Genomic DNA, 24,231 nt, shown 5'->3' with positions numbered 1-24,231 from the left:
TGAGGATAGAGGTGCATTGGCAGCTCTCAGGGATCTAGAACCAATGCTATCAGCTTCTGGCTCTCAGGATTATTGGAAACTAACAAATCGATTAAAATAAATTGGAGGAAACGGTTCACAAATTAAAACAATGCAATGGATGAAATACAAGGATTTGGGCATGCAATTAACGACCTTCTGTTAAAATGTTCCAGGGGATATGATTTGGCTATGAAATGTTAATGAACAAGTTGCCAGTCTTTCTCACTTGGGGTCCAATTGCAGTATTCCCATGTCATCTCCAGTGTGCTCCATAATTAATGACTGCCTTGTGCCTGCTGATAAACGCTGGCGACAGCTGTCTCCCTGGTGCTCGCCACATTACTGGAGACTCTGTGCTTCCTCCATGGAAACCAAATGGCATCATTAGCACAGAGTTGTTCAAGGGGCTCTTAACTGCCAGCATGTGTTGTTTTCTCACTTGAGACGTCACAACAAAGGAGTGGCCTGCCTTAACAGGAAGAGGCAAATTACAAGGATAAAGAGACTGATATAGCCAATCTGTCTGTTGGCTTATGCCCGAATTTGGCTGGAACAATGTGTGATCTAGTAGTTGATGGAAGGGACTTAGGCCTTGTCTACATAGGAGGGTTTTTGTTTGTATCTGTGTGTTGGGGGGGGGGGTCAACTAAGGTGTGAAATTAAACCAAAATACTTACTCCAGTGTAGCCTCCTGTGTGGACACTCTTACACCAGAATAAAATGTGTCTACATGGTGTGTTATACCAGTATAACTGTTAAAACTTTCCTATGTAGACATGACTTCAGTCAGTTCAGCAAAAAAATACAATTGCTTTATCTTGATTAGTTTTATACGTAGTTAATTAGGTTGAGCTGGGTTACTCAATCTAATATCAGACCTTTAAATTCTAGTCTAGACATGCCCAGAGAGTCAGGACTCCTGGGTTCTATTCCTGTCTGAGATACCAACTTGCCATGTGATGATGGGCAAGTCATGGGTTGGCAGTCTTAGAGAGACCAGGACTAAATAATAGAGTTAATGACTGGTGGTCTCCCCAGAATACAGAAGACTTCACTCTTCAGGCTTCTCAGTAAAAACTCCAACTGATGGCTGAATAGGCTGAATCTTCCACTAGCACAAAATTCACCAGGAGGAAGTTGACAGAATTTGAGAAACCATGGGTGGAAAAAGAAATTAGTCACCTACTGCAGAACTCCATCAGCATTGCTGTTAAATTTATTAAGATTTTTCAAACAGTCCAGGGGATTTAGGCACACAACTTCTATTCATTTTAATTGAAGCTGTGTCTAAATCCCCACGACTGCTTTGAAAATCTCCACCCTTAACGTTTCTGCCTAAGGGCCCTGATTCAGCAAAGCACATGGACTTAAAGATGCACATAAAGTTAAGCACGTGCTTAAGTCATTTGCTGACTTGTGACCTTAAATGGTTTGTTGTGATAAATGTTCATCTTTGTGATACATGGATACAACATGAACCCAAAAGAAAGGGACAGAAAGCAGAAGGGCAGGCTCTCAGGCAGGTTAACTGTATAGACTTCTCCCATCAGGTTATTACATGGGATTCTTGTTGAAAGGGGCATTCATTGATCTAGGGGGCTCATAGGAAATGTTTTGGTCCTTACCTCCCCTCCATTTGCCAGTAAGGTTTTGGGAATTTTAGTTGGAAACCTTATGGATACAAAAACTGGCCCAGGGATTGTCATCATCCCATGTGGGAATTGTGTTGACCCAGTATCTCAAGAACAATGACCGGTTTCAGAGTAGCAGCCGTGTTAGTCTGTATTCGCAAAAAGATCTCTAAGGTGCCACAAGTACTCCTTTTCTTTTTATCTCAAGAATGTAACTAAGATCCTTATGCTGATTCTCTGCTCTCTCGCTCTCTCTCTTTTTTTTTTTTTTTAAAGAAATATCATTAGCGAGGAGCGATATCCTATTATACACAGATTGCTGATTCTCTGTCTCACATGTTCCAGGACTGGAGTGATCTTTTAATAACAGGTCACTGCCCTGACAACAGAGCTTTCATCTTACAATTTGCTGGTTTTGTTGCTTTTGAGGAGTGGCAGGAACATGGGGGGCTGCATTATTTGTGGGCTGTGTTGTGTTTAAGTTCATGCTTACACAGCATAAAAGGCAATTGGGGGAAATGCAGCACGTATGTTCGCCGTAATAACCCAAGCTTTTCCATCCAGTGATCTGGGTATATGAAAATAGCTCCTTCCTAGGAAACATCGAAATAGCTCCTTCCTAGGAAACATCGAGGATTGTTTGAGCGTGTTGAGATTTTGTTTAGGCCAGGATGGCTGCATCTCCACTAGGAAAAAGGTGGGGCCCTGAGAATGCCCCGTACTGTTTACCCTCAGTACCACTTGGGTTTAATGTACTTGGAGACTGATGGGAGGGATGGTGCTTCTCTGTTGAGAGTAACCCAAACCAGGCAATCGCAGCCATTCGAATGTAAGCCTAAACTTTCCTCATGTCCTGTTCCTGTTCCCATTCTGCGTGAGAAGGTCGTGCAGCCATGCACAGCTGTCAGGACAAGGAATGATGTGCACACACGCGTTCCAGAATCTGCTGGTTATCCTGACTTGGCATTTATAACCCCTTTTAACACGCCTCAGGAGGGATATTGTTGAAAGCCCCTGCATTCCTGCGCAGAGAAGTGTTCTTTCTGTTGGGCAGGTGGAGTCTTAAAGCCCCAGGACTGTGCTTTACCATTAGATTCTAATGAATCTAATTACCACGAGTGGATTTCAGCTCTCCCTCTTCATTTGGGGAATTCTCCCAGAGGTAGGGTCAGGTGTTGAAGGGCTTACACCCAGGAGTTTTAGGGCAGTTCAGAGGAGCAGTGAGCTGAAATGGTATTGTTCTGGCCTGCTCTGTAATCCCCAGTGAATGTAACCGTACGCAAAGAAACCCAGTTTATCCCACAGAGTTTTTGTTTGGAGGCTACAGGTCTCATTTTAGGCCTACCAGCCTTGATTTCTATAACCCTTAATACTTAAAGCTCTCCGTTAAAACTAACTTCATAGTCCGTCAACATAAAAGATGGGAGTCCTGCTAGTGATCTCAGGCAGTTTCTGTCTGAAATGTATTTATGGCCCTTCCTCTGGGAAAGGTGGTGTTTTGCATTGTAGTGTGAAATGCCACTCGCAGAGAATATTCCAAGAAACACATGAATTTGTTTGCAGTATGCATGGACTTTGGACTATAAAGTCTTTGTTCTTTAAAAGAGACTTTATCCTTTGGCTCTCAGCCAAATGGAAGAGACTCTCTGCAAACGCTTCTGACTGCAAACCAAGTGATGCCCCAAAATGAAGAGGGAGTTGCAGTTGGAGCACATGAATAACATTAGTTAGTTTTTTCATTAACCACATTTAATTTTGAATGTGGGGCCCAGGGATTGCCCTGCCGATCAGACCAGTGCTAGAGAGGAAAGCCAGGCTAAGATTCAGGAGGTTTGGGTGCAAGTTCTGGCTGTTTTCAACAGATTCCCGATGTGACCTTGGGCAAGTCGCTTCTTCTGTTTGTGCCTCAGCTCCCTGTCTTTCAACCAGGAGATAATAATCCTTCCCTGCTTTATAGGGTTGGTGGCAGAATAAATCCATTAGTGGATGTGATGGGCTCAGAGGTTATAGTGGTAGGTACTCTGATCCTGACGCAACGCCTGTTGTTGTCTGAATCTTTCACTTGACTTCACTGAGACCTGGATTGAGCCCTGAGTGAGTACCTACCATTATTGTCTCTAAGTCACTTACATCCACCAATGGTATAGATATATTCATGGTCCACCATTTCGGGTACCCTGCCTCCAAATGTGACCAACTTTTGATCCTTAGGAAACAGGCAAAACCTGTTAATTATCTTTCACATGGATTGCTACATATGATATGGCTGTAAAATTACCCAGCCCCTTCTTTAAAAAATGCAGCTACAGTATCTGACCATCTGATATCCCATTGCCATTGATACGAATGGCTAAAAAGAGACAATGAAAATCAACTTTCTTTTTTGCATCATAGCCCAATTTTGAGAGGCTTTGAATAGCAGAAAGCATCTTTTAGAATATAACTGCTTGTCTGCAGGATGCAAATGAGCACCATGATTTTGGCATGAGGACTCTGAGTTTCCTGTAATTAGGAGGATGCTTTCAGGACAGGTGTTAGATTAAGTACCATACGCTAAAATTTGTGTTCACTCCAAACCTCTTTTGAGATAGACCGTGGGATCCTTAAAGGTGTGTGTGTGTATCTGTGTGTGTGTGTGTGTGAGAGAGAGAGAGAGAGAGAAAGAAGATTCAGTTTGCAGTCAGCTCAGCACTGTCGTTTTAGTGGGTTATTTCCCCATAAGGAAATATACATGGAAGCTGCCATGCCTTGCTGCGCAGACAGTAAAGATGCAGCTTTGTGTATCTACTTGTATTTCATTGCAGTGTCCACATTCCTTATAGATTTTTCTCAATCCACCTGTGGATTTAAATTCATTTCAGGGTCGGACAAACCCTTTGGTTTCCATCCTCCTATGACGGGGCTCATTAATTTTACAACGGACTGTGATTTGCTCTGAAGGTGAGCGACTTCCTTCTTTGGATGTAGCTGCTGCGTTTTCCCTCCAATGTTTCCAGACTCTGAGGGATGCTGATGCTTTCCCGGTCTCCCTAAAGGGCAGATGTGCCTTTCATTTGCCTAGAGCTCTTTGCCACGGCCCGAGAGTTCTCTGCACTTGGTTTCAAAGGATGTGGCTGCAATCTGTCAGTCTTGCTCCTGAGAGGAGGAGCGTGCACTGGCAGAGCAGGACAGCTGGAGGCATGCTGCAGGCAGAGACTAGAAGCTAGTGTGGTGCTTCCAGGGGCGCTGTGGGAAAGCACACACCAGCAGCAGTTACTACAGCTATAAGCAATGCTCCACCCAAATGTTACCGTCCAGGTGCGTGGGATGCCATGTCCAGATGCAGCCTCTCTAGCGCCCAGGTCTTTCACTCCTCCCCAGCTCCCTGGTGCTCAGGGGAGCCAGACAAGCGTGTGCTGTGAGCAAGGGGAAGGGACCTTTGGGTGGGGAACAGCATTTGGGATAAATCCTACAATAACCCACCAGGCTGTGCTGTGGAGGGAAAGCAGCGCCCAGTTTCAGGTTTCCAAGTTCTTCAGCAAACTCAGGGGAGCATCAGAATTTTTAATCATGAAAAATCCCTCACTTGCATCCTTCAGAGGGCACGGCTGGCTTTTTTCCCAATGATTCTGTCAGGGTAAGTTTATCTCCAGCTGGTTCGTTTTCTCTTGGTAACTCACCCCCTTAATTTTCTCAGAGGCATTTCCCCCTCTACCCCTTAATTCCCAGCGTATGTTAAGGGCCAGGGGCCTTGGAGAGATGCTTTCCAAAGCAGGGGAAATGGGTTCTGATCGCGAGGTGGGGGATTAATGACAGCTGGAGCGCAGGCTGGCATTTGATGTGGAAGGATTAAAACTCTCCTTTGCTGTGAGGCCAACAAAAAACTTTGCAACAGTTAGGCTGCCGGTGTGCTGAAACCTCAGTCATTAAACTGACTGGACTCTCTTGTTGTTTCTGTGTAGCCCCCCTCTTGTCTGTTGGTTTCCACAAGGAGCATGGCTGGGGGAGTGGGGGAGGGAATGAGCATTTTCAAGGCGCTTCCTGCCTCTTTACCTGGACACCTGGCAGCACGTATGCAGTGGGTGTGTACAGGAGGGCTGGGAGGTTCTGAGGGCCTTTCCTCGTCCGCAGGGTTATCGTCTCCTCTTCTCTGCACTCCCACCAAACTGATCGGAGGCCCCCAGGGCCGGGACATGCAGAGAGAGGTCCTGAGATGTTTCTGGGGAGGATGTGGTATCCTGTTGTGTGGCCTGCTTCCATGAATTAGGAGTAAGCGGCAGCAATGCCCTGAATGTGCCTGTCAAGCTGAATTGACTTCCCATGGCCCAGGGGATGTTTCAATACCTCGCTGCTTTTTCAGTCTGTGTGCATAGAATCCTAGAATATCAGGGTTGGAAGGGACCTCAGGAGGTCATCTAGTCCAACCCCCTGCTCAAAGCAGGACCAATCCCCAACTAAATCATCCCAGCCAGGACTTTGTCAAGCCTGATCTTAAAAACCTCAAAGAAAGGAGATTCCTTCCTCCTACACCACATCCCTAGGTACCGCATTCCAGTGCTTCACCACCACCTTAGTGAAAAAGTTTTTCCTAATATCCAACCTAAACCTCCCCCACTGCAACTTGAGACCATTACTCCTTGTTCTGTCATCTGCTACCATTGAGAACAGTCTAGATCCATCCTCTTTGGAACCCCCTTTCAGGTAGTTGAAAGCAGCTATCAAATCCTCCTTCATTCTTCTCTTCCACAGACTAAACAGTCCCAGTTCCCTCAGCCTCAAGTCATGTGTTCCAGTCCCCTAATCATTTTTGTTGCCCTCCGCTGGACATTTTCCAATTTTTTCACATCCTTCTTGTAGTGTGGGGCCCAAAACTGGACACAGTACTCCAGATGAGGCCCCACCAATGCCGAATAGAGGAGACCAATCACGTCCCTCGATCTGCTGGCAATGCCCCTACTTGCACATCCCAAAATGCCATTGGCCTTCTTGGCAACAAGGGCACACTGTTGACTCATATCCAGCTTCTTGTCCACTGTAACCCCTAGGACCTTTTCTGCAGAACTGCTGCCGAGCCATTCGGTCCCTAGTCTGTAGAGGTGCATGGGATTCTTCCGTCCTAAGTGCAGGACTCTGCACTTGTCCTTGTTGAACCTCATCAGATTTCTTTTGGCCCAATCCTCCAATTTGTCTAGGGCCCTCTGTATCCTATCCCTACCCTCCGGTGTATCTACCACTCCTCCCAGTTTAGTGTCATCTGCAAACTTGCTGAGGGTGCAAGACACACCATCCTCCAGATCATTAATGAAGACACTGAACAAAACTGCACTGGCAAGTCAGGCTGTTGTGATTCATCTCTAACCTCTCCAAAGTCAGTACAAGGAGCCAGGAATAGACCATTCCCTGGACCTCTCCACACACATCCACCGACCGTGCTGCGAAGCTGACGCGGACTTCGATGACGCCAGACGCCACACAGGCTTGGTCAGAGACGAGGCTATAATCTGGCTGAGGGAGAGTGTGTGTGCATCTCCTAGTCCTGGAAATGGCCTGCCTTGAGTCCTTCTTGCTCCTCTTTATGGCGCTGATCCTGTGCGTGGATCCGTGGGAGCACAAAGACCTGGCTGCATGGATTCACTTGTGGGATCAATAAAGGAAGCACTTAGAACCAGCACTGTTCTGTTACCTCCTTGGAGGACATTAGGGCCACTGTCCTAGAATCCACAGGGACCCTTGTGATCACCCAGTCTGACCTCCTGCGTGACTCAGGCCATAGACCTTCCTCAGGATTATTCCTGTCTGAACGAGAGCAGATCTTTTTCCTCAACATTTTCTGTGATCGCAGCTTCACCGCATTGAACAAGAAGCCTGAACGACCACGTGTCTCTGGCTCCGGCATCTGCTCCAGCTTAGCCCAGTCCGTTCTGCCAGTGCCTTCACATGCCAGTACTTTTCCTACAACTCTCTCGGGAGATTTTGATTTCATTGGGCCAGCCTTGCCAGCTCTCTTTAGGTTTCCCCAAATATCAGAGCATTGGTGGTTGTCAGTTAATTACCGTTTAATCCCCTGGTTCTCCTAAATCTGCCTAAAGTTTGCAGTTCATAGACCGTTCTAATTTAACTCTACGTAAACTCTTGGATAGCAAGCCAAGGTGGGGCTTTTCATGAATTTCTCGGCTGCAACAGATTTTCAATTCCGGTGAGCAGAGTCTGATTTTCACCGGAAGTTTCACAGACAAGAAAATACATGAGGCATTTGCTTCCCTCCTGCATGTAAACTTGTGGCAGGGGAGGACTTATTTGTAACCTCTCCCTGGTTTTGCTTTCCCTGATGCGGTTTCCTGCCAAAGTGGAGGTGCTGTGCCGGGGATAGAACCCATGGTAGTTGAGGGGCACAGGGAAAGTTGCTCCAAACCTCGCAGAACCTGTTGTATGTGAAGGCAGCATCCTGACTCCTGCACACCTCCCAAAAGAACTTAATTGTCTCCCATATTGGCACTGACCCCTGCTTGGCACCATCCTCATGACCCCTCTGATGGGGTTCGTAGGGCACAGAAGCAGGCTTCATGCTGCTCAGAGTACCCTGGTTTCCCGTGGCTCCTCTCCCTGCCTGCCAAGCTCTGCGGCAGGAGCACTGCAGAGGAGCAGGTGGAAGCAAAAAAACCCACAGATCCCCCTTCCTCCCTTAATGGAGTTAGCTGATTTTTATAGACTCTAAGGTCAAGATCCTCGGCTGGTGTAAATCAGCATCGCCCCATTGACTTAAATGGAGCTACATCGATTTATGCCAGCTAAGGATCTGGCACTGTATATTGGGTCTAGAAGTAGATGGCAGCGCCCCCTGGATTCAAAGCCTGCTTCCGATACATCCCTGGCCCGAGTTTCAAAGATACTGCAGTTCCTGCTGACATCACTGGGAGCTGTGAGTGCTAAGCACTCCTGTGCAAATAGGCTATCATGGCTTTTAATGAGCCTCCTTAATAAGCCCCTCATGGCAGCTGTATCCAGAAATGTTTATTGCCCTTTTGCTTAAATGCTCTCAATGCCCAGTTACGTTTTTCTTTAGTGTCTCTGTCTGTGATGGGACCTGATTACAGGTGGTTTTCCGATTGTCTCTAATGACTAATGAATATGTTTACGTAAAAGACCTGCCTGTGAACCCCTCCTACGCACTGCATCTGACTGTAATTTAGCCTCGCAAAAGGAAATTCATCAAAACCAATGAAAGGGAGAGAAAAGAGCCCTTGTCCCTCTGTTTCCCCCACGCACAGAGAACAGTGACTTCCAAGGCAGGCTGTGACTGCGTTGATTGGGTTACTGGGGACGTTGGGCAGGCACGTGCTATGGATTAGCCGTGCAGGTTGCTCACTGTTTATGTGGCGTTATTGCATTTTAGCTTTGAAGTAATGACTTACTCCTCCCAAGCTGCTAGAAATGCACTGCTTGGAGGAAGAACCAAATGTAGATGTAACTGCAAATTCTGTCTGAATGAGCCTGCTGTCAGTGGCATCCCAGCTGCTCTGCACGTGGAGGAAATGCTAGCAGAGCCATGAAAAATAGTCACTGGCTTTCAGTTGCTAGGTGAGGGGCAGAAAAACATTTGGCAGCTGCAGCTGGATGAAGTGGTACCTTCCACTGAGGCAGCAATGGCTAGTGCAGTGGCTAAAGCTGGGGATACTGCAGCTGACTCCATGTGATCTCTGGCAAATCTCCCTCCATTTTACAGATGGGGAGGCTATGATAGTTACCCGCTTCGTAGGGGGTGAAGTGATGCTCACTTATGGTGCTCTAAACACACTCAGATCCTCCTGTGACTGGTGTTTATAGAAGGGGGGAAGTACCCTTACTTCCCCATACAAAATGGCAGTGAGCAGTCAGTTGGCTACAGGATGTTCTTTTGTTCCGGTCATGCTCAACAAAGATGCCCAAGTTCTCAGGGAGTTTGGACTCTGTGCGTTTCATTAATTGCACGTGGGCTTATTGAAAGCATCGGTGATGCTGCCCGCAAATTGCCATGATAAATGCAGCTCCCTCAGGTCTCCTGTGTTGACTGCTGGCTCAACGGTCTGTTCCATGGTGAAAACATTCCCCATCCTTGGTGAGACTTTTATTTTGTGCCGCTTGTTTCCAAGCGCCTCCTTTGACCACCTCCATGAAACTCTACAATCTCTTCTGCTTGAGGCTTGCAGTGAGTGAATGTCTTTCTGCCGTGCTGTGGGAAGTGGCTCAAGAAAGCCACTATTTCTTTTTCCTGGCCATCAGCAGCACGTATCCCAGAAATATTCCTCTCGGGGGCCTGCCAGAAGCCAAGATTGCAAGGAGCAAATATGAGAAGCCCGCTGAAGGGAACACCCATTGCAATGCAGATGCTGCAGGCCACTGGCATGTGGCGGATGGAGATGTTTTACAGATGAAGCATGTGGTGCAGCAGCATCCAAGACCCTGTGAGAGCAAAAGCTTTTTGTGGCTTGTCTGTTCCTTTGCCTCCCCATTGATCAGCCTGTAGGAGCCGTTGTCTGCTAGTCATTAAACCACCCAGAGCACTTTGGATCAATACCTCACTGAAGAACCCATCGGAATTATACCAGCCATCTGCCTGTCTGACTGACTGCTCAAAGCTCAGACCCTCCTGCATCATAGACCCATGTGGCGTTTCTCAGCTTTCCAGAAGGGACAGCTTAGAGCTTTAAGCATCAGGTTTGAAATAACTTAGATTCCTTGGAACCATATGTTTGAATTCCAGCAGGGTAAAAAAAACCAAATACCTTCACCCTTCTGAGAAAATTCCATGCAGGTTTAATGAAGTCCTCTGGGCAAAACTCTGTAAACCCTCTTCACTCTACAGGGAAATTAAGAAAGCCTCAAACCTTTCCATGAAAATGGTGCTGGGGGATGCTAAGAGGTGGCCTATGCGTCTACGTTTACGTTATGCGTCTTTGGCCAAACTTTTCCCTTTCTACACTATTGTGCAGGGGGCTGGTTCACTGAGTATGTCCTTTTCCAAAAGTAGCTGCATGTCTGGGGCGTCTAATATAAATATTAAGGAACATTCTTAATAATGAAGGAGAAATCGCTCCACACACCTCTGAAATGCAGCCACCAGTGGGCTGGAGGATGACCAGACAACTCATGGAGGTGGTAGTCATCTGTTGGCTCTTGCTTAAATTGTAAGCTCTTTGGGGAAAGGACTAGTTTTTTGTTCTGTGTGTACAGTGCCTAGCACTGTGGGGTCTTAATTTGGGCCTCTCGGCACTACGCCCGTACAAATAATAGCAATAAATGGCATTATCTTCTCCATCATTCTTATTGTAAACTCTCAGGACCAGGGATTATGTCTGTCTTTGTGCTTATATGTATATTCTGGCAAAGGCAGGGCCACGAAGAGCGTACCATTTGCAGCATACAATTTGTACGACGCTCCTGGCTGCAAAGTGACGTACAAACCAAAGGTATTCACTATTCTTTATTTCTCGTTTCAGAATGTAACCAAAACAGCAGAAGAAGAAAAACCCAAAGCTCCCACTATCCAGGAGATTGAACAGATAATCAATAGTTACAATGCCAAGGTTACAAACTGCTTCGTGATGAAGCTGGTATGTATTTTATTCATCTGTCTACATTACTTTAGGCACTAAGGACAGGCTTTTAATTCTGGCTTTAGAGGTGACTGGGCCTTGCGCTGAGCCTTTGCACAAGAGTGAAGTTCACCTGACATGGATAGCTCCAAAACCTTTGATTCATCTGCCAAACCGCAGCAGGAAATCAGGTCCTACTGCAAGGAGAACATGCCAACAGAGGGTATAAATGCATAGACACGACTGCATTTGTAAATGGCAGATAATCAGATGATGTGTTAACTGCATCGGTTCCCAGTACAGGGACTGCTTGTCTTGCATTTGAACCGCAGTATGACGAATGAATTCTGAGTAGAGCATTCGTATTAACCTATTTTAGCAGTGGTCTTCTCCTGAAACGCTTAAGGCTACAGACTGGCCTGAATCAAAAACTTGGGTCTAAACAGCCCAGCCTTGGGGGGTGAGGAACGGGGGGCCGCATTTGAATCTGGATTTTAACTTTGACTGTGTCCAAGGCTGCTGTTACGCAAGTAGGAGAATCTCGGGGGGAAGAGCCTGTGTCTATACAGCACCTAACACAAGAGGTCCCCGTTGCTGAGCGGTGTGTCAGGGCATGACTTCACTGCTAATTGACGGGAGTGTGAAACATGCTGGGTAAAAATTTCAGAAGCATTTAAGTGCCTTCGGAGCCTAATTCACTTAATGAGACTTCAGCTGCTACATCATTAAAGTGCTTTTGAAATTTGTACCCACTGGATAAGGCCTTCAGTACAGCTAAGCAGTTAAGTTCAGTCTTAAGAAACTTGCTGACTTTTCAGTAGCCACTATGTAAATTGAATTTGATGCTTCTCGGCTTCTTCCTTGGAGACGTGTTGACGGTAAAAAATCCACCATCCTGCCAGGCTCCCTCAATGGGAGTCTCAGAAGAGCCTAATACTGTGCCACGGAGACTGAACTCGCTGCTTAGCCCTGCTGGTGAGGTGTGGCTGAGGCAAGGAGGAAAACTTGCATTGCTGGGGTCTGCCCTGTCCAGGCCTGATCCAAAAAGCCCACTCTACTGGTGGAAAGATGCCCATTAACTTCAGTGGGCTTTGAATCAGGCCTGGTCTGTCCTATGGAAAGCACAGGGCTTTGGTCTTGAGGGCTGTCACGCATTTCAGCACCTAAAGTGCTTAGTCACCAGTCTTATTTGTACCTAGGTCTGTGTGGCATGAGCCACCACACGGTTCAGACAATGGTTCTACAATTTTTTTTTTCCAGTGCGGAAATTTTCAGAGTAATTTCCATGTCCAGCAAACGATTTGCCACACACAGATCAGGCTGTAGTTTGGATGAGTCATGATAACTAGAAAGCTGCTTCACTGCCATTCAATCGCTGTCACACAGCCTGTTTGGAGACATAGAGCCGTTAGGGAACCAGATGTGCCATTCTGTTCCTCCACGGTCAAACTTTTAAACGAAGTTGTGGGACCCACAGTAATTTGCTTACAGTTCCAGCCCTTGACTGCAGCCTTGTTTACTGTTTGGCAAAAACAACCATGTAAACCAAGCCCTGTTGGTAATTCTTGAGAGGCCAAGGAAAGGACTGGGTTCACAAATTAGATTTAACAAAAGGAGCAAATTTCACAAGCTCTCATAGCTCACAGTGAAGGAGGTTTTGGAAAAACAGAAATAATGGAGATTTTACAATTTCAGAGAACAGTGTTCAGTTGTTTATGGTTTTCCAGTCGCTTGTCAGTTTGTGAAAACAAGCCCCAAGTTGTCTTTAAACAGACATCACTTACAACTGACATGAACAAAAACTAGTGCAGGCTTCCTTATAGTAGCCTGGGAGTCATCAAAGGGATCTTTTTCCATCTCCTAACTTTTGTGACCCATGGATTAACATTGGAGTAGCCTGGCTTCCCCAGGAGTTGTTATTGGCTCATTTTCTTTTAAGGCAAATGGGCCATCTTTTGCCTGTAATCTCCGCAGTCTTGGGACTCTGTAGCAACTCACTTCAGCCCCAACTGACAGCCGTGAACCAGTACCTGAGCTATCAATTCCAGATGTTCTAATCTTTTTAGAGTTTGTTACAGCATGGCACCCACGGTGTTGTCTATGCTTAACCAGGGTTAGATTTCTCATAAAGTCTGTGTAAAGGGCCTTTATCTCAAGATCGGGCCCAGGATGGTGAAAATCTCATGAAATTTCCATCATTTAAGACGGAGAGCTGCAAGCTTGCAACTGTTTGGAGCTAAAACCTTATGAAAACAGCCAGCATATCCAGCTCAGCCCTCGGAAACCCTAGTTCAGATGCTTACATGTTCTCTCCAAACCCATCTTCAGTTAAAGGAGACAGAAGTGTAATTGCAAGCACAAATGGTATTTAATGTCAGTTAGTTTCCATAACTCTTCTCTGTAGCAGGAACAGTTTACAAAGGATGAGATGGCAAAGGGGCGGCGAAGAATCCTAGGGCATTATTGAATAGTAGGGAACAGGAAGAATTCTGTAGTGACTAACCCTAAATTGCTAGTTCCTTTTACGTTATTACTAGGAAAGTTTCAAGCACTATAGAAAGTTGTCCCTGCAGTCAGCCCACCATGTCTACCACTGGGTTAAGTACTGCAAAAAGCCTCCAGCCTGAGTGTGGGGGGGGATACTGGCATTGGCTGAAAACCTGTCTTGCCCCATGAGCACTCACTGAAACTTGACTTTCGTTATCTCCTTCGCTGTAGAATGAGGACGGCACTTACACGGGCTTCATTAAAGTGCACTTGAAACTGTGCCGGCCTGTGACGGTGCCAGCAGGAATTCGGCCGCCGTCTATCTACGATGCCCTCAAGGAGGTGAACCTGGCTGATATGACGGACAAGAGAACTTCCTTCTACTTGCCGCTGGATGCAGTCAAGCAGCTGCACATCAGCAGCACGACCACGGTCAGCGAGGTGATCCAGGGGCTCCTCAAGAAGTTCATGGTGGTGGACAACCCTCAGAAGTTTGCACTTTTCAAGGAAATGCAGAGAGATGGGCAAGGTGAGTGCACACCCTTCCGAGCAGCCAGTCCCATGGGGGCTCGGTGCAGAGAGGGGAATTCCCAGATGCTTCCCCTCTCTGCCACAGTTGGGAAGATTGTGATTTGTGGTACAGTAGAGGCCTTAACTGAGCTGCACTGTGCAAGGTGCTGCACATACACACAGCCCCCGCCCCAAAGACCGACAAAAAGGGAGGATAGTCAGCCCCTTCTGTAAGATGAGGAACTGAGGACCAGAAAGATCAAGTGACTTGACCAAGCTCACAGAGGGAGTCAGTAGCAGACCTGGGAAATGAACCTAAATCTTTGGAGTCCCAGTCCAGTGCCTAAACCATAAAGCCATGTTTCCTCTCATTTGTAAGTGTCATTCCTAATAGCAGAGCTGTCAGTGGTTTCCCAAGGGAAGATCTGCTTTGCTCTGTGGTGTTCTTACTAATGCACTCATCAGGGAAGAGCCGTAATAGCCAACCTGTGTACGTGTGGCCTGCCACCGCACTGATCCCGACTCCTTGTGGTCATTAAGGATCAAATGTCACTTGTTGCAGGAGTTAGGGGAGGCCTGGCCCAAATCTAATTTAGATAATCAAATATGCCGAACAAATTCCCCCTGCAACTGTTGGATAAGTGACTCCCTGCCGTAAGCTGTGCTGGAGCCGTTCTGTGACCAGGTATGCACTTGCCACCTTGCAGCAGGGGCTGCGTAGAGTCTGTACATAATCTTACTTGCTGTGGTGTGTTCAGGGTGAAAGGAGCTATATAAATGAGAGATTACAGGACAGAACACTGTGCAGCTCCATGGGTGTTGGGAGGATGAACGCCGTGAAGACGGTAAAGTGCTCAGATATTACAGAGAGGGGGCTATATAGGAACCTAAGGAAGGTTTAATCACTCTTCTGCAGCATACTAAATACCTGGGCAACGGTTGCCTTCTCCATGTGCAGTACAGATATCACCCTATTCCAGCGCTAGCCCCTGTTGGCTAAGGCAGGAGTGGTGGTTTCATTGGTAAACAAACCATGTTCACTGGTGCATACACAAGATCTGATTTCCAGCCCCGCAACTAGCTCCCACTTAAGCTACAGGGTCTCGTGTCAGAGCCGAGATGCAAATATGGTCACCCGCGTGGGATGCAAGCTGTTGTAACAGAAGCTAGGAGATGCCACTCAAGGGCTGGCCTGGGTGCCTGGGTGTACCTAGCTTGCGAGCCCCCTATAGACTGAGACAAACCGAGTCACTGCCATGAAGTCACTGGGAGTTAGTCACTTATCCCACAAGACTTTCAGTTCAGTCGTAGAAGACTGCTTTGTGCTTTAAAAACCATGAACTAAATTTTGATACCGTGGAGGCTCAAATCCTCCGCGGGGTGACTCAGCCCTTTGAGACAGACACCCACCTGCATGGAATTCAGTCTTTCCCACATGGTCCTGTCTGCTGTGCACCCTAGTGTCCCTGGCCAGAATTTCCCCTTGCCTCCTTTATTTAGCTTCTGAGTATCAACGCTGATCTTTGATAGTGCTTTATCTTTGGTACCTGCAAAAAAATACTGATATTCTAATTGACTCATAGACTTCTGGAGTTTTAACCTTAGCTGAATCATCATGACCCACCCACCCTTATAAACAAGATCATTGCATTAAAATTTTATTTATAATTGGCAAGGAATGCAGCTGCTCTGAATGGACATTTCTGGCTTTCTCTCTTCCTCCTCTAGTCCCTGGGTTCATAATTATGTCATCTGCCTCTTCTCTCTCCCTGCCCTCCCCCCCCAATCCATCAGAGATCCAACAGGAACACTATCACAGAAAGCTGAACTTCTTTGGCACTTGTCATGGCAAGACAGTCTTGGTACAAAACAGTGGAGGAGACTATGGGTGGGAATTTCAAAAGCACTTGAAGGAGTTAGGTGCCCTGTTCCCACTGAAATTCAAGGAGATTTGGGTGTATCGCTGCCCCTTTATCTGTTAAAATCTCTCCCCCCCCAAAAAAAGGGGGCTAAACAGCATACCTTTGGGGTGGGACAGATTGGAAGGTGGGTTTGGGATGGGGGCCAATTCAATGAATTTGTGCATATCACACTAAGTAACTTCCAGTTGACCTGTGCCTGGTTGCGTTGGCCAGTGGCGTGGGCTCTTCCCTGCTGATAGTTTGTGTTTATACAGATCCTTTCACTGGAGGGCCAAGACTTTCTAAACTGGGTGCATAACATTAAGCTTCTAAATCCTAATGTAGGAGCCTAAACAAGCGGCCTGATTTTTCAAAAGTGCTGAGCTCACTGCAGCTCCTCTTGACGCTGATAGGAACTGCAGGATCTTCAGTTCTTTGGAAAATGAGGCCATCTTCCTAGGCACCTAAATAGGGCTTTATGGGGCCTCACTTCAGACACCCAGGGCTGAGTATATTGCCCATGAAGAGCGTTAATTAAGCCTCACCGTACAGAGCAGAGAGAGTAGGGGGGCTTACACCAGTACAGCTAACCTGGATATATGACCAGATTCAGCTGCACTGGTGAAGTCTGTCCCTACACTGATTCTAATTTCCTTAATCTGGACAGAACCTTTACTCAACCTCACATAGCTAACTAGCAGCAGACATCATATCTAGGTGTTGCAACTTGCAATCGTTTGCTTTAACCACCCTTTATAAACACCTTTGCTGGAGATGGTACATCCCATAGTGACTCTTACTTATGAAGTCCAGCTCAAGCTGCCTTTGAACCTATGCTGTGTTTGCTCAGTAACTTCTAGAGCATCTTCCTGCCCTTGAATCCTAAAGGCTCATTTAGAACCTCTCTCTCTCTTTTTTCCTGCCTGCAGTTCTCTTCCAGAAGCTCTCTCTAACAGAATACCCCTTGTATCTCCGGCTGTTGGCTGGCCCCGACACAGATGTTCTCAGTTTCGTGCTGAAGGAAAACGAAACGGGGGAAGTTGAGGTATGTCTGGGAGTCTTTCCCTTGGCTCTCACACCAATGTTCATAGCTTTACAAAACCACATAGCCTTGTTAAACAAACCTGTGAGACCTACTGCAGTAGAAACACAACTTAATGGCTTTTTTGGTGGGGGATAGGAGGGAGCAAGTTTACCTTCCTTGTGTTACAGTTCGAAAATCCAGAACACTGACTTAGACACCAACCTTCCACTTAAGAATCAATATTAAAGCATCTCAAAGGATTCCTTGAGTTTAGCCTGTGTTTTTCAGAACCTTTAACCAATCAGTTTATTGCAGAAAACTTAGTATGTTTTTAAAAATCGGCTCTGTAAAAAATGCTGTGGCCTGTTTGAGGTTTTTACACCATAATCCATTTGTGTGTGTGTGTTGGTTTGTTTATAGAACTAAGCAATGCAGTTCTTCACTTAATCCTCAGAGTAGATTAGCTAAATGGAGCCATAGCTAATCCACTGATTTTAAAATAGAGGCCAATGCTATGCTGTATAATAAATCTATTGCCTCCCAAGGCTTCTTATGCCCCACAGTACGGCAATTTAGAACTTCAGAGAGTGTTCAGTGAAACCTCAGGACTCTCTCACTTGTGCTGAAGATGACTAGCTGCTGCTAAGCAGCACAGGCATTGACACAGAGTTGAGCAGTTCAGACTCTCACCACTCAAGAGCAATCGTGCCCTAAGAAAGGAGAGATCAAAAAAGCAGGATTAAATGTATCTAAATTCCAAAATTATGGCCCAGATGTCAGTATTTCTCAGGGATACTTCCAGACATACACTACTTGTAATATCGCTGAGTAGAAGCTGGCCTCTCAACCTGCATTATGGTGTTGCCATCCCAGCATATCTAACAATCTTTTGTTGATTTCTCAATCAATTAAAAGTAATCTACGTGGAACTATCCCTGCTGGTAACAACATGGCTTGCTGGGTAGTTCAGACCCTCCCCCTTCGTGACAGAAAGCACTGGTGATTGCATTAGCTTTTGCATGCCACAGCTCAGTTACTTGCCTGTTTTCTTCAGTCCCTTTGGAAATTAGTGTTTTGTGGGGTCAAGTGTTGCAGTGGAAAATTTTAAGTCCACCCAGGGTAAATTCAGGTTTTGCTTTGGGATCATAGTCCCAGATGGCTCAAACTTAGACGTGTGTTGGATCACAGATTCCTGACTCCATCTCAAAGCATTGAGCGGGGACATGTACATATCTGAACAGCTCACTGGGAAATTGTTTACCTATCCTATGAAAAATTGTTTTTGAAAACTTTCGAAAGGGGCCCTTAAATTTTCTAACCAAACCCACTCTCCCACCACCCTGCTTTGGGTCAATGGACACATTTCATTTTTTTTTAATGAAACAAAACGTCTTGTACAGTACTCGTTTACATTTCTAAACAGTCATTTCAAACTGGAATTTTTCGTTTTGTCTCAACTGCCCCTTTCCCACAAAGTTCTGGTTTTGAAGAATCAGCATTTTTTATTGAAGTGATTGCTTTAAAAAAATTCCTGACTCACTCTATCAGGGGGACAGATCCTTGCAGTGTCAAATTGCAAGGCCAGTTAACTAGATCTTTCTGTATATAGAAATCCAACTAACTGACCTTGCTAGGTAGCATGTGTCTTTTCCCCTGATTTTCAAGATGAGCACTCAGCTGCACAATAAACGACAGTGTGCATGTTACAGGCAAACAGAGGGGAGGTGGTATTCTGTCTGCTCATATCACTTCTCTGTTTTTGCTTTCTCGGCAGTGGGACGCATTCTCTATCCCAGAGCTACAAAATTTCTTAATGATACTGGACAGAGAGGAAAAAGACAAAATTCAGCAAGTCCAAAAGAAGTACAGCAAGTTTAAACAAAGACTGGAGGAGAGTTTGAAAGAAGCAGGAGGAAAACCAGGATAACCAAACACAAAGCACGTATCGTACCAGACTAAGCTAGATATTATTTTTAAAAAGAAGAGACTTCTCAGGACACCTCAGATTTGTCTGACCCTTTCTCTCTGTTCCTCTGTCTGAGGAATGACACACCCACAAAGAGACAAGCGTCACATTTCTTTTCCCTCAGAAATTATCGCTGGATCACAGCCAGTCAGTAAAAAAAATGGAAAGCCTCTCTTTAAATCCGCAGGCCCTCGATAAACCAAGTAGAGCTGCTGCTTAGCTTTCAGTTGTCTCATTGGGTTGCCAAGCAGAGAAACTTCACGGTAACGGCTGAATGTTAAATAAATAGGAATATCTACTGGGTAATTGTGTTGGGCAGGATAGAACTGCATTTCTTTCACCCTCCTCCCACCAACTTGCTTGTTGGCTTTGTTTTAAGATGCTACGGCTGCCTTGTGTGTGGTTGTTGTGTTGTGTAGTTCTGTCATTTCATAAGTTAGGTGGTGCCACAGGAAGCAGCAGATAAAGCAATGAGGGTTGGTTGCACCAGATCATGTGTGTGTTGCAGCTGCTGTTGATGCCAAAACGGATTGTTGCACAATTCTAAGAGATCTACTGAAACATAAAAAGTCAGATGCCAAGAAGGCTCCAAGTCCACCGTAGTCTGTCCAGTAGGTTTCACTGGGGTTTTACCTACTGTTCATTCTAGGGAATTTTTAAAGAAGATGAAGTCGGAGGAGAGTGAAACTAGGATTGTTTGGTCGGCTAGTCTCCGCGTGAGAGCAAATGCTCCCTACTGCTGAGTGTGGCTATTCTGTGTATTGCCAGTTTCCTACTCAGGGACCAATGTTTTACAGATTTACTCTTTTTACATGTAAGATGGTTGAGGTGGGAACATGGATGATGGTTCAATACAGAAACTGGAGCACAATTTTCAGCCATGCAGAGGAACAGCAACTGCCCAGCCTCCTGCAGCTTTGCTCCTGTTACCCTCGATCACCCAACCACCCACAGAGCCTCCGCATCCTCCCACTGTCCTCCTTCTGCACGTAGATGAGAGGCTGCTAGGTTCCCTGTATGACTACCACCTTGCCATGTGTGGTGCTTAGAGCTGGGAGAATGCAACAAGAATGTCATTACCCACCGCCTCCATTCTTTCTCAGAGAAACAGCTTAGCCTTTTACAAATGGACACTGCTACAGTTGGAAACAACAGTTACTGCTATTAATCCCGTCCTAGCTCCTGGTTCAAGGACTCCAACTTAAAAATTACACTTCAGTCTGGAAAGCTTTAATCTAAGGTGTTACTTTTAACAGGTTATTGTTCCAGTGTTTCCTCTGAGTGCATTGGATTAAGCACTTTGTGTGTAGTCAGTTTCACTCTTTCCCTTGTCTGCATAGATCCTTCGCACAGCAACAAAGGGATGTGTGAAAAGGAAGGAAACCTGATGGTAAAGCCATGGAAAGGGGCAGGTGCAGATAGAAAACCTGAAATGACTTTAAACTGATGACCTGAGTTGAAAGCATCCCTTGAAACTTGTTATATGGTGAAATGATTCCACTTCAAAGGTTCCGCATCCACTAGATGCAAAGTGATGACAGAAGGCAATTTTAAGAGTCTCAGATTTACCTCAGTGCCTTTTTAAGTGTGAAATCTTTACTGTAAAGTTAATGAGGATCATGGGTTGGGAAGGGCTTTTCTGAAAGGCCTCAGTCACTTTTTCCCCCCTGCCTGTTCTCTGAAGTACTGTAGGGATGAGGCTGATTTTTGGGGGGCAGTGGGGGGAGAAAGGAATTGTCAGTTTCCCCCCAGGGTGACTCTATGCTTGTTTTTTTTCCAGTTTTATATCTAAGTATCTTTTAAATGAGAGAAAGTGACTGCACTGCTTAGCAAGCCTGCCACGGTGTAGAGACACCACTTCGTGTCACAGCTGGTAGCATAGACAGGTTTGATAATAGGGCTGCAGGGCAGGGAAAGCCACCTAGCTGTACTGTATTCCTTACCCAGGTGACCTTTAACAACCGTGCGGTAGCAGAGACGGAATCAGGAAATCGCAGGCTTTTTGGGTGTTGGCCCATTTGTAAAATGGGGAGAGTACTTACTGACCTCATACGTACACTGTGAGGTCAATAAGTAATTAGCACTTAATGCTTTTGGCCTTGAAAGTACTATGTACAAATATTGACTGAGCAGAAAGAAGCACACTGTAAAATGTCATTAGTTCTGAGAAGCAAGATCCAGATCTTTTTAAATTTCATCTCATCTTAGTGGCTAGAAGTTTTAGGGGTGTTTTTACTGATATTTTTTTTCCTTCAGTGACCATCCCACCCTCTGGACCCCTAGCATGTCTTTAACGTTTTGTAGAAGGCATGGCTTCTAACGCAATTATGGTGAATGCTGCTGAAAACCTCCTGCAAAGAGGGAGGGCTGTTTTTGTTTTGGTTGGCCATGGGGCATTTAAAGAGAAACCCTTGAAACGCTGATGCAAAAGCACAGTCAATTGACCTGTGCCAAAGGCACAAGCTTTAGACATTATTAAAAGCCCCCTTCCTTCAGATGCGCAAAATACTGCTGGCAGTGCCTTTGGTTAGCATTGTGTTGCCTAGTGTACGTGTGAATTTTTTTTTGTCAGCTGTACAACATGTAAAAACTGTGTATAGAATGGAATAGTAAAGCTTCTGTGGCACAGTGAAATGCATTTTTGCAATGCTGTAATTTATTTTTACTACTCCCTGTTAATTCTGTGGTATTTTTAAAAAAGTCACTCAGCTTTTATGAAAGTTCTGAAACGGTTGGTTCAGATGCAGACCGAGTAAGAGAACGATAATAAAACAGTCAATGATGAAAAATTGTGTCTGTTTTATTTAAAGTTGTCTGGTGCCCCCGTGTGGTGGTCAGTGTTTAAAGGGGATCTCAGTGTAAGGTCATTAGTGTTTATAAAACATGTTACAGTTTTTCCCTTATTGAAGTCAGCCAGCCATCTATAAAAGACTACACCCCAATTGATCCTGCAATGGAGGTTATGCCTGTATTTAGCTCATTGCAAGAGCAAATCCTTAAAATAAACTGTCCCCTTTTATATTTACACCAAATTAGTTGCAGGAGTAGGGTCCAATATGGTTTTTACACGGTCAAAGCTCAATAAAGGGGGGAAAACAATCCTAGTTTATTTTTCACAACTAGTCTGTGGTATTAGAAGCCCCTGGAAAGATTATTTTCAAAGAATCATAGAAGATCAGGGTTGGAAGGGACCTCAGGAGGTCATCTAGTCCAATCCCCAACTAAATCATCCCAGCCAGGGCTTTGTCAAGCCTGACAAATATCTAAGGAAGGAGATTTCACCACCCTCTTAGTGAAAAAGTTTTTCCTAATATCCAACCTAAACAGAAAGAAGCTGACAACTGAAAACATTTTGCTTTTAAACTACAAGAGGTATGAATTCTAGGCCATGATGTGCTGGAATAGACTTTGTTTAGGTGTTAGACTATTTTCATAAAATAAAAAGCATGGTAACATATATGCAGTCATGCAAAGTCAGCATGTTAAAGATTAGTTTACAAGCCAGCAATTTGGTAACTCACTGGAACGCTGTAGTAAAATATCTGGAAGAGGACAACATTTGAATTTTTTATTGGGAAAAAAATTTGAACAGCTAAAGCAATTACACATTCTTTGGATGAAATCCTGGGCTCATGAAAGTCAACAGCAGAACTCCTATTGACTTAAATGGGACCAGGATTTCACCCCGCAGCTGTATGTAGAACTGGTTATAAATAATGAGATTTGAATACTTTTACACTAGATGTTATTTACTTCTTCCGGCTAAGCTTTGGAGCCTTCTCCAGCCCTTGAATATATTTCCGATGTAGCTGGTATTCCTCTGCAATATAACCAAGAGTCCAACTTAAGTACATCCCAGAGCTAGGTTTTATAATCAAAACATTTACCTTTTATAACTGACACAGTCCATGTCGGCTTAAACTCACCGAGGAGCAGCTTGGCAAGATGGTTGATTTGGTTGCCTTGGATCTGGACCTGAACTCTGTCCTTTGCCCCAGGTAGTGTGTTAATAGTGGCGCTGGCCTGTACTCTTTGCTGGAGAGTGTTGGCAACTAATTGCGGGTCTAGGCCATACAGTTCAAGATTCTTAATAATGGTCACCTGTGGATTTTAGCCGTTGTCACAAGAAGGTTTTCACTTTGTAGATTATTTACCACCACCTACTTAAGAACAGCAGTCATGACCCTATCCTGCTTTTCTGATTAGAACTGGGCATTAAGAGTTTCTCCATTAGTGTTACATAATAGGCTCATACACAAAATCTGATCGATTCTGTACAATCTGTTCTAATGTATAACCCTGGTCCGCTTATTATATATACATACACACTACGAAAAGCACAGCTGGAGGCAAAATATCAATCATTTGTTTGCATTTAAACACAATGTGATGTGCTTGACATTCCAGGGTCTTTAGAAAACATGCTTGATAATTACTGTGCCAGGGCTGTGTTAAGAATTTTAACACCTTTAACACACACTCATCCTCAGAGCTCTATCCTACAGGCCTGAGGGACAGCCGGTGCTCATTAGCACAGAACTACACCAGAGTCCTGTGCCAAGTTGTAGCTGTTTCCCAACTGCCCAGGCTACTGTGACTCACCCGCCCACTTCTCCTTGACAAAGGGCAAGAATGGCTATGCAGAAGCCCCAAACTCCAGCAGGGTCTGTCCTAAAAGTGCTGAACACTTCCAGGATGGACTAAGAGCCAAAGAGATGTTAATCGGCCATACCTCTTCCCTATCCTCTCTCTTTGCCGTTACCTTTTTATTTGATGATCTCTGTGCTATGGTTATGTCAATGGGATCAAGGTTTCCTTTCCTCACAATGGGTTCGTGTCCAAAAAATGTCACCTGGTGGTAAGGCTGCAGTTGTTCCAGACACCTGAGAAAGGTATGGCTTGAGTTTAGTTTGTCAGATACAGCAGGCTGGGCAATAACGTTTTTATTAAATCTGGGATTCCACAGATATGTAGACCACAGGAGCGGTCAAGTATCTCAAAGTTCTGAGCACATATATGAGAATGGTCTTAAATATAAGTTTAAAGATGTGTTAGAGAATAGGTTTATATTTTGTGTGTATGTACAAACAGATTGTGTATACAGAACTAGGTTCTGTTAGACTTGCCTTGTGAATGCTTA

The 24,231-nt window shown here is 45.2% G+C and overlaps 2 protein-coding genes across 7 annotated transcripts in view; one reads left to right on the top strand and one right to left on the bottom strand.

Annotated features, from left to right (window-relative positions):
* The window catches only part of RASSF5 (Ras association domain family member 5), a 48,690-nt gene extending 26,904 nt beyond the window's left edge, over nucleotides 1-21,786 (top strand). The window contains exons 2-5 of the mRNA XM_084611242.1: nucleotides 11,108-11,221; nucleotides 13,922-14,219; nucleotides 17,031-17,146; nucleotides 18,900-21,786. Of these exons, the coding sequence (XP_084467368.1) occupies nucleotides 11,108-11,221; nucleotides 13,922-14,219; nucleotides 17,031-17,146; nucleotides 18,900-19,052 (681 nt within the window). The 3' untranslated portion in view covers nucleotides 19,053-21,786. The remainder of the gene's footprint in view (nucleotides 1-11,107; nucleotides 11,222-13,921; nucleotides 14,220-17,030; nucleotides 17,147-18,899) is intronic.
* The window catches only part of EIF2D (eukaryotic translation initiation factor 2D), a 58,539-nt gene that overhangs the window by 6,134 nt on the left and 28,174 nt on the right, over nucleotides 1-24,231 (bottom strand). For 2 of the 6 annotated variants that reach the window (XM_084611236.1, XM_084611237.1), the window contains exons 13-15: nucleotides 23,854-23,974; nucleotides 22,979-23,192; nucleotides 15,611-15,747 (exon numbers count right to left, since the gene is read on the bottom strand). In XM_084611236.1, the coding sequence (XP_084467362.1) occupies nucleotides 15,611-15,747; nucleotides 22,979-23,192; nucleotides 23,854-23,974 (472 nt within the window). Of the gene's footprint in view, nucleotides 1-15,610; nucleotides 15,748-17,803; nucleotides 17,836-22,645; nucleotides 22,912-22,978; nucleotides 23,193-23,853; nucleotides 23,975-24,231 lie in introns of those variants that run through there. The other 4 variants (XM_084611240.1, XM_084611238.1, XM_084611239.1 and 1 more) reach the window with 4 other exon arrangements.

This window comes from Lepidochelys olivacea (assembly GCF_965140295.1).
Source record: "Lepidochelys olivacea isolate rLepOli2 genome assembly, chromosome: 21".
NCBI classification, from domain to species: Eukaryota; Metazoa; Chordata; order Testudines; family Cheloniidae; genus Lepidochelys; species Lepidochelys olivacea.
Note: the sequence above shows the minus strand (reverse complement) of the source record. Positions and strands in the feature narration are given on the sequence as shown.